This window comes from Macadamia integrifolia, chromosome 8, assembly GCF_013358625.1.
Source record: "Macadamia integrifolia cultivar HAES 741 chromosome 8, SCU_Mint_v3, whole genome shotgun sequence".
In the NCBI taxonomy this organism is placed as follows: Eukaryota; Viridiplantae; Streptophyta; class Magnoliopsida; order Proteales; family Proteaceae; genus Macadamia; species Macadamia integrifolia.
In genome coordinates, this window is record NC_056564.1 from 22844982 (window position 1) to 22860169 (window position 15188).

General features: G+C 39.3%; 2 protein-coding genes across 4 annotated transcripts in view; both read left to right on the top strand.

Annotated features, from left to right (window-relative positions):
* Positions 1–3192, top strand: part of LOC122086460 — a 45514-nt gene extending 42322 nt beyond the window's left edge. For 2 of the 3 annotated variants that reach the window (XM_042655269.1, XM_042655270.1), the window contains 4 exons: positions 825–933; positions 1969–2171; positions 2615–2701; positions 2893–3192. In XM_042655269.1, the coding sequence (XP_042511203.1) occupies positions 825–933; positions 1969–2171; positions 2615–2701; positions 2893–3057 (564 nt within the window). In that variant the 3' untranslated portion in view covers positions 3058–3192. Of the gene's footprint in view, positions 1–824; positions 934–1968; positions 2172–2614; positions 2702–2892 lie in introns of those variants that run through there. The other variant, XM_042655271.1, reaches the window with a different exon arrangement.
* Positions 3193–5568: 2376 nt separating this feature from the next.
* LOC122085518 (FACT complex subunit SSRP1) lies at positions 5569–14933 on the top strand. Its single transcript, XM_042653983.1, has 16 exons — positions 5569–5832; positions 6641–6826; positions 7806–7911; positions 8441–8577; positions 8866–8949; positions 9055–9149; positions 9288–9396; positions 9617–9703; positions 12207–12299; positions 12438–12635; positions 12761–12906; positions 12990–13134; positions 13429–13527; positions 13608–13793; positions 14014–14092; positions 14554–14933. The coding sequence occupies exons 1-16, from the start codon at positions 5779–5781 to the stop codon at positions 14676–14678; spliced, it is 1929 nt and encodes a 642-aa protein (XP_042509917.1). The 5' UTR covers positions 5569–5778; the 3' UTR covers positions 14679–14933.
* Positions 14934–15188: the final 255 nt, after the last annotated feature.

Consider the following 15188-nt stretch of genomic DNA (forward strand, 5'->3'; position numbering starts at 1 on the left):
TGTTCAAAATTCAAACAAGCCATACAGGAATAAGCTGAGGTTCTTACCTTCTGTGGAGAAAGATCGTTCTGGATTTGCCCATTGCAGTTTTAATCCAACAATTTCCATATCTAATTTCCTGTCTTATAAACATCTGTTCAAAATGTTCTCAGAAATAAAATTTATCAAACACCTTCTTACTTGTTTCTGTTTCCAGAAACAAGAATTATCAAACACCCTTATTACCTGTTTCTGTTTCCAGAAACAGCAATTTCTGTTTCTGCCGTTTCTTGAAACAGAAACAGCAGAAGCGTTATCAAACGGGCCCTTAGGGCAGAATTCCCTGGTTTCCTCGAAATTTCCTAGGTTTCGACCAAAATTTCGGTCTCTCCAAGGGTTGAAACCCGATACCTTGGTGGCGACCTGAATGGGAAGTTTTCTGAGATCTGTGATGGAAGCAAAGGGGTTGGGCCTGCTCCGACATATTTTTGTTCGACCCGATTGACCGCGACCCGATGGGTCAACCCACGACTTGGAGTATATAATGTACTATCGTCTTGTTGAGGGGTTTTTCGAGCCAGGGTTTCAAGGTGAGTTTTCTCGCTGCTGCTTGGGTGTAATCTCTCTTCTACATAGTGAAACATCTTCTTCGCCCGAGGAAGTAGCACACCACACCAATGTGTGAACCTCGTTAAATCCATGTGTTGTGTGGATCTATTATCTGTTTATTTTCGTATTTTTCTTGGTGTTTGCTCTGACATGTACCCTAATATATTAATGGACTTTGGGTATATCATTTCAACCAATTAGACGACTGGCTTTATTTCATATGCTATGCCTGTCAGGTGGACATGGACATGGAAGAAGTGGCTAATGAGGAAGGCCTATCTGGGTTGCAAGACGGAAAATCTGAGAAGATGCGACAACCACATGGAGTAGATATTGCACCTGATGGTACACTTCTACTCGATTTAAGGTTTTCAGATATATTTTAATAAATTGCAAATTAGTGAACAATTTTTGAGTATTTAATATGGTTCCATGTTGACCTAAGTAGCAATATGTGGAGTAGAAGTCTGGATTCACAAAGATGACATTGGACTGCCTTGTGTGGGTACCTTCTCAACCCCACATGGAAGTATCTAGAGCAAGTAATTTTTTTTCTTCCTACTTTCAATAAATAAAAATAAATAAATGAAAAGAAAAAGAAAGAAATTCTATGAACGATCATCTAATTAGTGCCTAATAAGTGTACTACTTAAAAAGTAATATTCCATATCCAAATTATGTTTGAGTTGGATAGAAATTTGAAATTTGATAGAACACATAATAGATATTTGTGCATTAGTTATTTTTCATTCAGTCAAATATTTTTGATTGCTTGCGTTTTCTTTTGGCGTATAGGAAAAATAATGAACCTTCAGTCGTTATTTGAACTGTTCCTGGCCTTCCCTACTGTAGAAGAGTAGGAAGCCCGAGAAATGTGTGGACCACTTCCAGGAAACATTCACACTTTTTAAAGAAGTTCACATATACTAAAAATTCCATCATCAAATTTCCTGATAAAATCAAGAGAAAACAAACAGAGAGGTGTTGTGAGATCTCCTTCTCCAGGGATTCACTGGGAGCAACTTTTGTTGCTTGGAGCTGATGCTACAGAACAGAGTTTATCTTGTTCCGGCTCTGCTGGCATGGATTGCATGAATAGAATTTTATTGACATTTAATAGCACTCGACTTTAGAGCTTGTATGCTGATTAATGTCCCCCTCTCATGTGGGGCAAAGGTTAAATTTTGAGGGGCTTACTGACACAGGAAGTCCAGCAACATGAACTTCATCATTTGCTCCCCTTATTTTATTCATTGGTTCTTGGGACTATTTTGCTGATATATCCATTTTTGTCATCCCAGTGGATCTGATATCCTTGAATATCCTGTTTCAGAAACGTAAATGTTGTATTCCTTTATGTTACCAATTGATCTTCCTTAGGTTCTTCAATGGATGAAGATAGATGGGATGCCGAAGCTGATGATTTGGGTGAAGTGAAAGAACTGGGAAGGAGTAAATGGTCATGTGATGTGGAGGAAGAAGACATTGAAAGAACTGCAGGTGTTAAAGAAAATTCAAATGCTCTTTCAGGGTTAATTCAAGCATATGGCAAGGGAGACAAATCTGTTTATTGGGGTGACCAGGTATTAAGTTCCTTTGAATTCTAATGTAAAAGCTATCAACCTATTCAGTGTTGGAAAGTGCTGCTTATTGTTGCCTTGTTGGTCAATTAGCATTTTCATAGACATATTATTATATACTGAGTTAGGTATTACTTGGTCGATTTTATTTTAAATTTATCTGAAGTTCTATCTCCCACTGAGAAACCTGACTCATTAAATTCAGCAATAGCTTTGTGTACTAGCCCTTTCTAGATTCCCTGTTGACTTCAATTCTTTTGCCCTAAAATTGGGCTCTGGATTTTCTCTCACTTGATTATGCTAAATAGCGCTGATCACATGGATGCTCTTTGTTTTGTTTATTGAGCGGGGGGACCGCTGATCCTATGTTTTTTCATATACATTGTATTATGGGTTGCCAATGCAGATGTCATCTATTTGTTTCAAATGATCTTTATTCCCTTCAGGTTGGCAAAACTGGATTCTCAATAGGTGCAGCAAAAAGGCAGAATGCCTGGTCTTTAATAATCGGGCCTGGTTGTGGCTACAACTTGGTTAGTAAGCTTTCACTGTTCATTCTCCAGTTTGAGACAACTTGGATTGTTATCCAAGAATAGTTTATGAAAACTAGTGTTTTACTTTGTATGCTTATTTAACTTTGAAATTTATTTTTGTTATTGAAGGAAAACATAATTCCCGTGGTAGGTCTATGTTTAACAGAATTTGGTCTGGAGTGTCTTTGCAGAATTCAAATCCATTAACTGAAGAGATTATCAGTGCAACTGGTACAAATGGAGAGCAAAGGCGGAGTGTGTTCCAAAAGCAACTTCGTGCAGAACGTGAATCCTTCCGAGCAGTTTTTGACAGGAGGCGGCAGCGAATCAGTGGGCTAGGGATAGAAGATGAATAGTACTTGTAGCCATTCTTCATTTATTGTATTATTTTCCATATTATTATGGTTCTTTTAGGCTGTATATCTAGAGAATGTATTTTAGCCTTGGCGCTTGTAACTCTTCAATTCAGAAGGGAACATTGTTTTAGTTCAGTTCAATGTTGTAAGGAATGCTGCACTCTCTCTCTCTCTCTCTCTCTCTGTATAGCCAGAAAGAGATGGACTACCCTGACCAATAAAACTCTAATCCAAAGCTCAGGCCTACCAACGAATTGGTACTTTTTGTCAAAAATTTAGTCCTACTCTCTTTATCTATTAAATCTTTAATTAATAGTGACCCCCAGAACATACACTTGTCTACTATATTTTGAATAGATTTCTTTTTATTATGACCAAAAAAATAACTCTTGTCCTCTTGGATTGAATTTGGAGTTGAGGGTTGCCTAACTAGAAAAGAGTATCTTTGTTCCTGTACATGGTTTCGGATTGACTGCACGTGCTGAGTTTTATAGGGTTCCATCTCTAGCCCTACGTGAGATCTTTAGAAGGAACGGAGTGGTAATCCAAGCGTGGGAAAGTTTAGGACAAAGCAAATAAGAGATTATCAGATTACCGAAAAGTGGGTTTGTGAGGTTATCAGATTACTCAAAAATGGGTTTCAGTTTATCAAATTAGTCACATTAAGATGGAGTGACAGCAAAGATGTGATTGCCTATTTGCACCATGGAACTTCACCATTTTAGAGGGTACTTTTCACTTGAAATCCTCTTTTGAATCTTGTATTTTTTTCTTGAGTGATTTACATCCCCCTCCTTTGTAGTTTGCCTTATTCCACCCCCTTCCCTATGTTTTAAAATATCTCACATACCTCCCCTATTAGATAACTCGGTTAATAAACCGTTAGTTGTGAATGTTAAAGTACGATTCTACCATTCTGTCTTTACCAAAATTTTTAGAGTGATTTACATCCCACTCCCTTGTAGTTTGCGTTTATTTCACCCCCCTCCCCTATGTTTTAAAAAATCCCACATACCTCTCATGTCAGATAACTTGGTTAGTAAACTGTTAGTTGTGGATGTTAAAGTACGATTCTACTTTAACACCTGTACCAGATTCCTTGTTCGGGTCAATACTATTTACAACACCTGCACCAGTTGCTCTTCCTTTCACAGCAATAGCAGTAGCATTAGCAGATGTTTTCCCTTTGTCAATTACATTTGCAACATCATTTGCTGACCCAATAGAACCATTACTACCACCACTTGTTGCTCCAGTGATAGCTTTGCATGCACCAAAAGGCCTTCTAATTGTTTTTTTTTCTTACGAATCCCCACACGATCATGTACTCTCTGTGCCATACCACCAACATCCTCATCACACTCATTAAAATCCACAACTAACGGTTTACTAACCAAGTTATCTGACAAGGGAGGTATGTGGGATTTTTTAAAACATAGGGGAGTGGGGTGGAATAAACGCAAACTACAGGGGAGGGGGATGTAAATCACTCTAAAAATTTTGGTAAAGGCAGAAGGGTAGAATCGTACTTTAACATCCACAACTAACGGTTTATTAACCGAATTATCTGACAGAGAGGTATATGGGATTTTTTAAAATATAGGGGGTGGAATAAACGCAAGCTACAGGAGAGAGGGATGTAAATCACTCTTTTTTCTTTTGAAAAGGTTGGGCACGCTACTTACTCTCTCTCTCTCTCTCTCCCTCTCTCTCTCCCTCTCTCTCATTTTAAAATGACCCTCATGCACTTTTATCTCAACCCTCTCCCCTTTCTTTTATTTTATTTTTTTGAAAAGGTTAGGCACGCTACTTAATCAGATACTCTCTCCCTCTCTCCCATTTTAAAATGACCCTCAGGCACTTTTATCTCAACCCTCTCCCTTTTATTTTATTCCAAGGGAGTTTAATTGCTTAAGTGACTCTTTGGCAAGGAGAGCATTGTCTTTTTCAGTAAAAAATAAATAAAAAGTAGAGCATTGTCTGTGATTGGTAGGATAGCCCTGCTTATTTCCGATCCTTGGATTCAAGATCAATGTTTGGCCACCATGCATTTTTCTTGTTATCTGATTAAATTTATTTCCTTTTAAAAAGAAAATGATCACTATCTTCTTTTATTTGTTTCGATTCTATATCAAATTACTCCTCATTACTGATACAGTCATGCATAGTGGCTTTCTTCACGCAAATCCTAAACCTGCATTTTTATAGTTATGCTAGGATTCCCTATTGCGACTGAAGAGCTTGATTAAGAGAAATAAAGAGATGAATTGACTCTTCTACCAGGGCCTACACCTTCACACAGGTCCTTTCTCCCTTTTCTCTCAAATCTAAGTAAGATTTATTTTTACATAAAAAATGAGGAGGGAGAAAGTGTAGACTCATGGAAACGCTCGTGTAGGCCTTTCTCCGCATGAGAGGTTTTTTTTTTCCCTTTCCCTTACAATAACGGGTCTCTTTTATATATATACATATATATATATATATATATATATATACCTTTACATGGCGGCAAACTTCACTGTGAAACACATAACCTCTTTGGGATTCTTTCGCGCCATAACCTCTGTGCGCAATACGCACCAAGCAAGTCTAAATCTATATAAGCGTCTCCCGATCCCATTTTCGGTTCCATTTTATTTTTTCCTGTAATTTGATTAGTCTCCGTTGGTATTCGTATTGAAGTTCTCTATCTCTCTCTCTCTCTCTCTCTGAGTTTCAAGAATGACGGACGGTCATCTCTTCAGTAACATTCTTCTTGGTGGTCGTGGTGGCACGGTAAGCTTTCTCTCTGTACATCGTGGAGTATTCGCTTATCTAGGTTCTCTCTGATTTGGGGTTTTTTTTTCCTCCCATTCGATTGGTTTTTAAAACCCTATTATCTGCCATAGTAAAGTTCCTGGAGCTTCTGTACTGAGATGTGAGTCGATTGAAGATTTCAGAGTCTGATTTTATTTTTTTCAAGTCTTGGTTTACGGTGCTGGATTGCCAATTTCTGTCCTACATTTCTAGGGTTTTCGTTTTGTTCCCGGATTGGTTACTGGTCATGGGAGACTGGAATTAGTTTGAAGGATTGTCTTAGCTTCCTAGGGTTTTCGAATTTTGATTTCTCATCCGCATTTCTATGTTGTATATATTGGAATTTGGGAAGAACTATGATATCGATATTCAGAACCCTTTGAATGCGAGTGTTGATCACGAGTCATGAAATTGTAGGGACACACTACACCCCATGACGAATTTCCCTTTCTTCTTTTCGAGGGGTCACGGGGAGTGTTGCCATGGGTGTCTGTGGTACTCGAAACCCTAATCCTCAGCGTGTGGAAGAATGATTTCTTCGTCGCAGCTCGTCCCCGAACTCCCCCTCCCCCACAAAAAAAAGAGCTTGATTATTAAAATGGGAGAAATTGTGGGATCACTTTACCTTTCTAGGGCTTCAGATTTTCTTATTTCTCCTCGATTACAGTAAATTTACTGATTTTTTTCTTCTTTTTTTGCTTTCTGTTTGGTCTTCTATTACTTTCATATTCGAGCTCCTTACAGAACCAAAACTTATGATTTTTTATTTAATTGACGGGAACTGCAGAACACTGGGCAACTGAGGGTTCATTCTGGGGGGATTATATGGAAGAAGCAGGGAGGTGGGAAGGCAGTTGAAGTTGACAAGAGCGACATTGTTGGTTTGACCTGGATGAAGGTCCCTAGAACTTATCAACTTGGGGTTCGGATTAAAGATGGTCTTTACTACAAGTTCACAGGTTTCCGAGACCCGGTAATTCATTCATCTGTCTTGTGTGCATACACACACACACACACGCTGGTGTTGAATTATTTTAATTTTGGTTATGGCTTTTTGTAACTTGTCCTGTGAAGCAGGGTTTTGATTAACTACTTTAAGAGTGTAAGATGCATTTGTGAAAATTAAAGAAATTATTAATGTCCCTATTTGTCTTTGTGGAAGTCTTGACTTTGTTCTTTTGCCACCCAAAAAGAATTCTCTCTCTCTCTCTCTCTCTCTCTCTCTCTCTCTCTCTCTCTCTCTCTCTCTCTCTCTGTGTCTGAAATGGATTTCTGGGTGAATTTGAATGGCTGAAGCTTGAAAGTCGATTAGTGTTTCAAGATGTTTCTTGGATTTTGTACGTAGTGTCTATTTGATGGATGCAGTTTACTTTCTCAACTGACCTGATTGAATATTTTGTCTACATGCAGTTATCAAGCTTGAATCTTTGATTTATGTTCTTATCATATTCTTAATGTGGTCAGTCTGTGGTTCAGGATTTTGTTCCCATTTATTTCATATTTTATTACATCCTGTATTTTTGTTTGCTTCATTACTCATTTACCATTGAGACTTGGTACATTTGCAGTATGTGTGCGAATTGTTCCATGGGCTTGTGGGCTACTCTGACATGTTGCTTTCTTGCTTATGCCATGAGAAAAGTTCAACCAGTAGTCTAGTACCTGCTTCTCTGAATATCTCTTCATGTTTGGCTTAATGCAACTACCAATATTAATTATGTCTGTTCTTCGTTGGAAATATTTGCTGTGATAATTGATGAGTTGTGTGAAAAATGTTTTAACTAATACTAACAAACCCCAAACCCAAGTTCGAGTTTTCTACTCTCAATGGATGAGGGTGTTTCTGGTGTCCAATTATTCTTTATTTGTTCATTCTTTTCTCAACAGTGTTTCTGACATCCTGTTCTTGTTTACTTGCTCACTCTTGTCTACTGGACTGTTCCTTTATGTAGGATGTTAGTAGCTTGACGACCTTTATTCAAAACTCTATTGGAGTAACACCTGAAGAGAAGCAACTTTCTGTTAGTGGCCGGAATTGGGGGGAAATTGATCTGAATGGTTAGTGACCTTGTTTCCTCTTAATGCTTGTATGCTTATTGCGTTTCGATCTTTTCTTGCTTTACTTTCTTAACTATGCTACTCAGAGAACTACATCCTTGCCCCAAATATCTGAATGTTTAGTGACCTTCGCTTGCTTGTTTGTTTTAATAGTTATTGTAACATAACCCCAAACAATCTGTTGGGAGGACTTGTACTAGGTGTTATGCTTACCCTTTAATTTTGGAATATATTATCTTGGTTCATGTCGGGGTGGGATATTATGATGTTTTTTCTGCTATCAGCTTCTAGTGTTCTGTTTCCCTTCTGAGGTAAGTAATAAGTAAGAAATCAAGGAAAGAAAAAAGGGGAAAAAAGCACTATATGGTGTTAGAAGTTGATCAACTTGCAGTGAGAAGTTCTTGGGGGTTATGATTTGCGAAGTTACCATGTTAGTCTAAAAGATTCGTTGCCCCCTTTTTTTTTTTGTAGACTTAAATTGATTCTGTTCATCTTTTAATTTTCTCAAAAATGATCTTGTGCATTGCAGGGAATATGCTGACTTTTCTGGTAGGTGCCAAACAGGCATTTGAAATATCTTTAGCAGATGTCTCCCAAACACAACTTCAAGGAAAAAATGAAGTTTCCTTGGAGTTCCATTTGGATGATACAACTGGGGCTAATGAGGTGAGTTGGTCTTTTGTTTAACCAGCCTGTCGCTTTAGTTTTCTGTTTCTCATGAATGGGTATCTGCATGGTGCCAGCCCTCCTGCCCCTTCTGTTGTCCTCCTATTTCTCTAAGGGTCTACACAATGGCTGTCTTGGTTGTAATGTCAGTCTAGGTTTAAGCAAGTACAATGGTTTGATTAATGCATAAGATGCCTCTACCTCCTACAGAGGCAATATGAGATACCATTTAGGTTTTCCTTTTAGGATTCTTATTCATTTTTGCTTTCTTATATATTATGATTGCAGAAAGATTCTTTGGTGGAGATGAGCTTTCACATACCAAATTCCAATACCCAATTTGTTGGTGATGAAAATCGTCCTCCAGCACAGGTGAGTATTATCCTTGGTTTGATCTGATTTGACTAGGTAAATAGTTGATGTCTAATTACTCATCAGGCGTTAACTTATTATTATTATTATTATTATTATTATTAGGTTTTCCGTGACAAAATTATGTCAATGGCGGATGTTGGTCCATCGGGTGAAGATGCCGTTGTTATGTTTGACTCAATTGCCATTCTTACACCAAGGTACGTAGTATATTTCTGTTTAACTATTTATCTTCTGGAAAGCATTATATCTGTTATTGTGGTGTTTGATTTCCCCACCTGCTTGTTTAGTGCTCTATCTCGTTAAGAAACTGGGAGGAAAACTTTTATATTTTGCAGGGGCCGGTATAGTGTCGAACTACATCTTTCATTCTTGCGACTCCAAGGACAAGCTAATGATTTTAAAATCCAGTACAGCAGTGTTGTTCGCCTTTTTTTACTGCCAAAGGTTAGGTGTTTAGCCTATCTTCTTCAAGCATTGTTGTTGTAGATGTTGATCATTTTTTCAACAAATTAGGTCAAGCGTATTGGTCCTTTTTTGTGCTTGAACAAACTTTTGCTTTTGTTGCTTTTCTTCTCTCTAGTATGATCACTTCTGGGTGTTTTGTGGTGTCTAGGGAGTTCTATTTAAATTGGTTGGAGGCACTAACCCTATTTTTTTTTTGCAGTCTAATCAACCACATACCTTTGTTGTTGTCACACTTGACCCACCAATCCGTAAAGGTCAAACTTTGTACCCACATATTGTATTACAGGTAAATATATATATATATATATATTTTTGGATGAATAAATAATTATATACCCAAAGAGAGAAGAAAATACAAGGGGAAAAAGGGGGGGAGGGGAGGCCTAAGCCGACAAGGAGAGGCCGACCCCAAGGGGATCAAAACAAAAGCAACAGAAGACCAAAATAAGCAACAACCCTGAGGGCCTAAGAAGGAACCCGAACAACACCATCACAAGGAGGGGGAAAGGGAGAAGGAGAGAGGGGATCAAGAGGAGGCGAGGGAGGGCATATGGTTCCAGGAGGAGATTATGTGGGCATTTATGGTGGAAGGGGGGATCGGCCAGGCACGAATGGAATGGAGGGAATGGATTTTTGAGAAAACATCAAAATAGATGGCTTTCCAAATCCTCTCCGGGGAGCAGGAGTTGATAGACCATCTACGAATGTTTCGCTCCATCCAAAGATGATTTATATAGTAGCGGAGAAAGCTAACTTGCCAATAGTATCACAAATGGAGGATCCAACAAAAGTCATATCAACCCAAATCCATTCCCTATCAAAAGGGAGAATTGGCCTAGGGGAGGGTCAGCAGCGAGCAAGGATAGTTTTCCAAACCAAGGAGGAAAGGGGACAGAAGAAGAAAATGTGAGGAATATCTTCAAGACTGAGGGGGCAGAGGCAACAGGGAGGATTGAAGGAGATGTGACGGTGGATAAGGCAGGATTGCGTGGGGAGGCAGTTGGAGAGGCATCTCCAGGTGGTAAAGCTGTGGCAGGGGATGTGGCCTTTGAACCAGATGAGGTGGCGCTAGGGAACCACAGGGCCAAAGGATCTCACATAGGACCAAGCAGAGGCAGTAGAGAGAATAGCCCATTGGAAGAGGGGAGCCAAACACATTTGTCCTCCCTACCACGGTGACCAGGCGGGATGGGGGGAGGGAGGCCCAAAGATCCGCAAGAGGCAGGGGAGAAGGAGGGGGAGTCCAGCCCTGAGGCGAGAGGATGGAGGAGACATGGGAGGAAGAGGAAAGACCCGAGGAGTAGATGGTCCTAGGAGAGACTAGAGAGGAGAGGATGCCCGAGGGGTGCCATGGATCCATCCAAAGGGAGGTCGATTGCCCATTACCAATGGTGATGGAGCAAGTAGAAAGGGTAAGCGGTCTGAGGGCGAGGATTTTGCGCCAAATCCAAGAGACATCGGAGGGTGAGGGGCAGGTCCAAAGAGTGTTCCGGGAAAGAAGGGAGGAGTAAACCCAATTGACCCAAATATTGCGATGCTTAGAGAAGAGCTTCCAGATGAGCTTCAGAATACTCGCAGAGTTGACCTCTTTGATCCTTCTAATACCAAGGCCACCTTCGGACTTAGGCAGACAAACCTTATCCCAAGACAAAGGATGGAGGGACTTGGAGGAGTCAAAACCCTTTCAGAGGAAGGAACAAAAAAGGCTTTCAATGGATTTAATTGAAGATGTTGGAAGGATGCAAATTCCGGACCAACAGAGATAGAGAGAATGGAGGACAGATTTGATTAGAACAAGGCGACTAGCATAGGAAAGGAGCTTACCTTTCCAAAGCTGAAGCCTCTTTCCGAGGAGATCAAGCAAGGGGGAGCAGAGATGGGCCGAGAGTTTAGAAGAAATGAGGGGAAGGCCCAGATATTTGACTGAGAGGGAGCCCAAGGAGAACCCAGTGATACCAAGAAGGAGAGATTGAGTTCCAGAGGAGACTCCAAAGAGGAAGATATTAGATTTAAGGAGGTTGATATGAAGACTTGAGAGGGATTCAAAGGAATGGAGGGAGGACATAATGGAAGTGATGGAAAGAGGATCAGCTTTAGAGAATATCATGATGTCATCAGCAAATGCCAGATGAGTGATACGAAGGACTTGCACTTGGGGATGGGAGAGATGAGATGAAGATTAGAGGCCGATTGGATGGAGTGAGATAAGACCTCGAGAGAGAGCGAGAAAAGAAAGGGGGAGAGAAGACAGCCTTGGTGGATAACCCCCGACCTGAAGGAAAATAGCCAGTGGGGCTACCATTAACTAGAACAGAGAAACGGGGGGTGGAAATGAAGCAAAGGATCCAATGGACAAAGGAAGGGGGGGAAGGACATTTGGAGCAAGACATTAGAGATGAAATTCCAACTAATGGAGTCAAAAGCCTTATGAATATCAATTTTGAGGAGAACAGAGGGGGAATGATTTTTCCTATCAAACCTTCTAACAATCTCGTGACAAAGAATGATGTTGTTAGCGATACTCCTCCCAGCAATGAAGGCAGATTGATTTGGGCTCACCAGAGAATCAATGACTTTCCCAATCCGATTAGCCAAGATTTTAGCAATGAATTTGTAGAGGAGATTACAGAGCGAGATTGGCCTGAAGTCATTCATGGAATCAACGCCTTCCTTTTTAGGAATGAGACAAAGGAAATATTATTTCTTCTGCTGGTTCAATCTTTAATTATTATTTTTTATTATATTTCTGTGCTGACTTTTCCTTTTTCTTGCTCTGCCTTGTGTTGCAGTTTGAGACAGATAATGTGGTTGAGAGTCAGCTGTCAATAAATGAAGATCTCTTGAATACCAAGTATAAGGATAAGTTAGAACCATCGTACAAGGTAATATATATTTTGTGCTCATGATCTTTATTTAGTTATGTATCCTGTCATTGGACATTAATTGGCAGGAACTTTAGTCTTGACTTGATGTATTACATCTATACATGCATGATCATTCAATTTTTTGTGGAAACTCAGGGCCTCATTCATGATGTCTTCACTACGATATTGCGTGGCTTATCTGGTGCCAAGATTACTAAACCTGGAAAATTCCGTAGTTGTCAAGGTGGTTATGCAGTGAAGTCTTCATTGAAAGCTGAAGATGGGGTCTTATATCCGCTTGAGAAAAGCTTCTTCTTTCTTCCTAAACCTCCTACTCTCATTCTCCATGATGAGGTATTGTTCCTCTTACTAACAAAGACATTATTAGATATTGTTTTTGTATGATGGACATCGTTAGAATTTTGATAATATCCAAATGGATGTCAAACACCACAACCACTTTCCTTTGTTTTTTATAGATTGATTATGTTGAATTTGAGCGGCATGGTGCTGGAGGTACAAGTATGCACTACTTTGATCTTCTTGTGAAACTCAAGAGCGAGCAGGAACATCTTTTTAGGAACATCCAGAGAAATGAATACCATAATCTTTTTGACTTCATTAGGTGGGTCTCTGTGAACCATACACACAAACCATAATAGCATGTACAAATTGATCTAATCACAAGTCCTTGATTTGTTTGGGCAGTGGCAAGGGTTTGAAAATATTGAACCTTGGGGATGTTCAAACTACTGATGGTGTTGCTGCTGTTCTCGGGGATGATGATGATGATGCTGTTGATCCACATCTTGAGCGGATTAAGAATGAAGCTGGTGGTGAGAGTGATGAAGAGGTAAACCTGAGCTGGCTTGCATGTAGATGGCCCTATAGTAATTTTACAAAAAAAAATTGTTATTAATGATTTGATCACTTATATTATTTCAGGAGCAACTAGATTAGAACTTAATTACCTGTGAGATCTTTAATTGTTTGAGTAAATTTCTGATCTGTTTCTGTATCTCTCTGTGTGCCCCTTGTACTAATATTGTAAGGGTTTGACATTTCTCTAAATTTTTTATTAATGTATTTAAAATGTAATTTGATCCTATGTTTCCCTCTTCCATTTTCGTTTTCCCAATTTCAATAGGATGAAGATTTCGTTGCAGAGAAGGATGATGGAGGCTCTCCAACTGATGATTCTGGAGGGGAGGATTCTGATGCTAGTGAAAGTGGTGGTGAAAAAGAGGTATAAATGATTTGCTTCTCTTTGATACACACACACACATAAAATGATCTGATATTCTATTTTATTTTTCCTAATTTCAGAAGCCTGCCAAAAAGGAAGCTAGGCAAGATCCTTCCGCTTCAAAGGCATCGTCTACATCTAAGAGGAAATCCAAGGATGGAGATGAAAATGGTGTAAAAAAGAGAAAACCGAAGAAGAAAAAGGATCCAAATATGCCAAAAAGGGCAATGTCTGGCTTTATGTACTTCTCACAAATGGAGAGAGAGGTAAGTCATCCTAAATCAGTAGTTTATCAGGGTCTAATCTTTAGTACTGCATAAATTTCTAAAAGAAGTTATCCTCTGTTATGATGGGATTGCTCTTCATTTATTATCTTAATAAGGCGAAGCCATCTGCCTCCGGAGCTCATTCCTTTTCGATTCTTTGGTGTATTGGTTTGTATAATTTTTGTGGACATTTATGACCTATTTGATTTTACTTTTGAAGAACATAAGGAAAGACAATCCTGGAATACCATTTACTGATGTGGCAAGAGTTCTTGGAGAAAGATGGAAAAAGATGACAGGTATCCTATTTTGAATCATACCTTCTGCGTAGTTCATTAACTGCTCAGATGTTGCATTTTGGACTCTATTTGAATGGTTGATGTTGATTCTTCATTCGTTTTTGGAGTTATGCTTAATAAGTTTGAGATAGTATTTAGCTTCACATGCTAAACAGGGTTAAGGTCTTCTCTAACCCAGGGTTGGTTTCCTGTGCCTTTGTACCAAGCTTTTCTTTTCTTTTTTATTTCTACTCTGACATCTTACAGAAAAATGGAAGCAGACAATGGTGACCATCTCTTAAATTTACATTATGAATTTTGACATAGAATCAATAGTGCCATATGAGAAGCATAGTTATCAGATCCAATTAGGTTGTTTCCATTCGCATTCTTTTATTGTGGTGTTGCCTATAAGAATTTCCTGACTGCTGCTTTATGATGACCATCTTTGCTTAACTTGTGTTGGGAATTCGTTCTCACAGCTGAAGAGAAAGACCCTTATGAAGCAAAGGCTCGGGTGGATCAGAAGCGCTACAAGGATGCCATGGCTGACTACAACAAGAACCCCACAAACGTTGATTCAGGGAACGAGTCTGATAGTGAGTAGTCCAGCAAAAATGTGGCCCTATTTTATGGGGTGAATATATAATGGCACGTTGTAATTTTGATGCTTCAGTCTATGTTTTGGTCCTGGGGAAACTCTAGTCTCTGTTTGATCAAAGTTTTGATGGAGGATCCAATACATGTAGTTAGAGTTGGAACCTTAGGGAATAATTTTGTATTTCAATTCCAGACCAAACCTGGTTCAGTTCAGTTCAGTTCGGTTTTTCAATATATATTTTTTTTCTTTTTTTGGCTACCATTCCAAATTTTTTTTTCCCCAAAGCTCCTCCAATTCATCTTGTTCCAAGAGGTGAGCACATTCTGATCTTATCACATGCATACTCAAGTGTCAGAAATTGTTTGCTGAAATCTGAGGGTTTCTGGATCAAACCCAGATGCCGCCGCCTGTGGTACTTGTATATGTTCATCTTTTGGTACTTTAGGCAGAGGATCTTGAGGAGAAGGTCGAGGGGAAGAAGAGGACAGCGAGAATCTGAATGGGTGATCAGCATAA

Coding starts and splice junctions, on each gene's coding strand:
- LOC122085518 (XM_042653983.1), top strand. CDS start 5,779: ATGACGGACGGTCATCTCTTCAGTAACATTCTTCTTGGTGGTCGTGGT. Junction 12,636..12,760: donor CTCTCATTCTCCATGATGAG/GTATTGTTCCTC, acceptor TGTTTTTTATAG/ATTGATTATGTTGAATTTGA. Junction 13,794..14,013: donor TCTCACAAATGGAGAGAGAG/GTAAGTCATCCT, acceptor TTACTTTTGAAG/AACATAAGGAAAGACAATCC.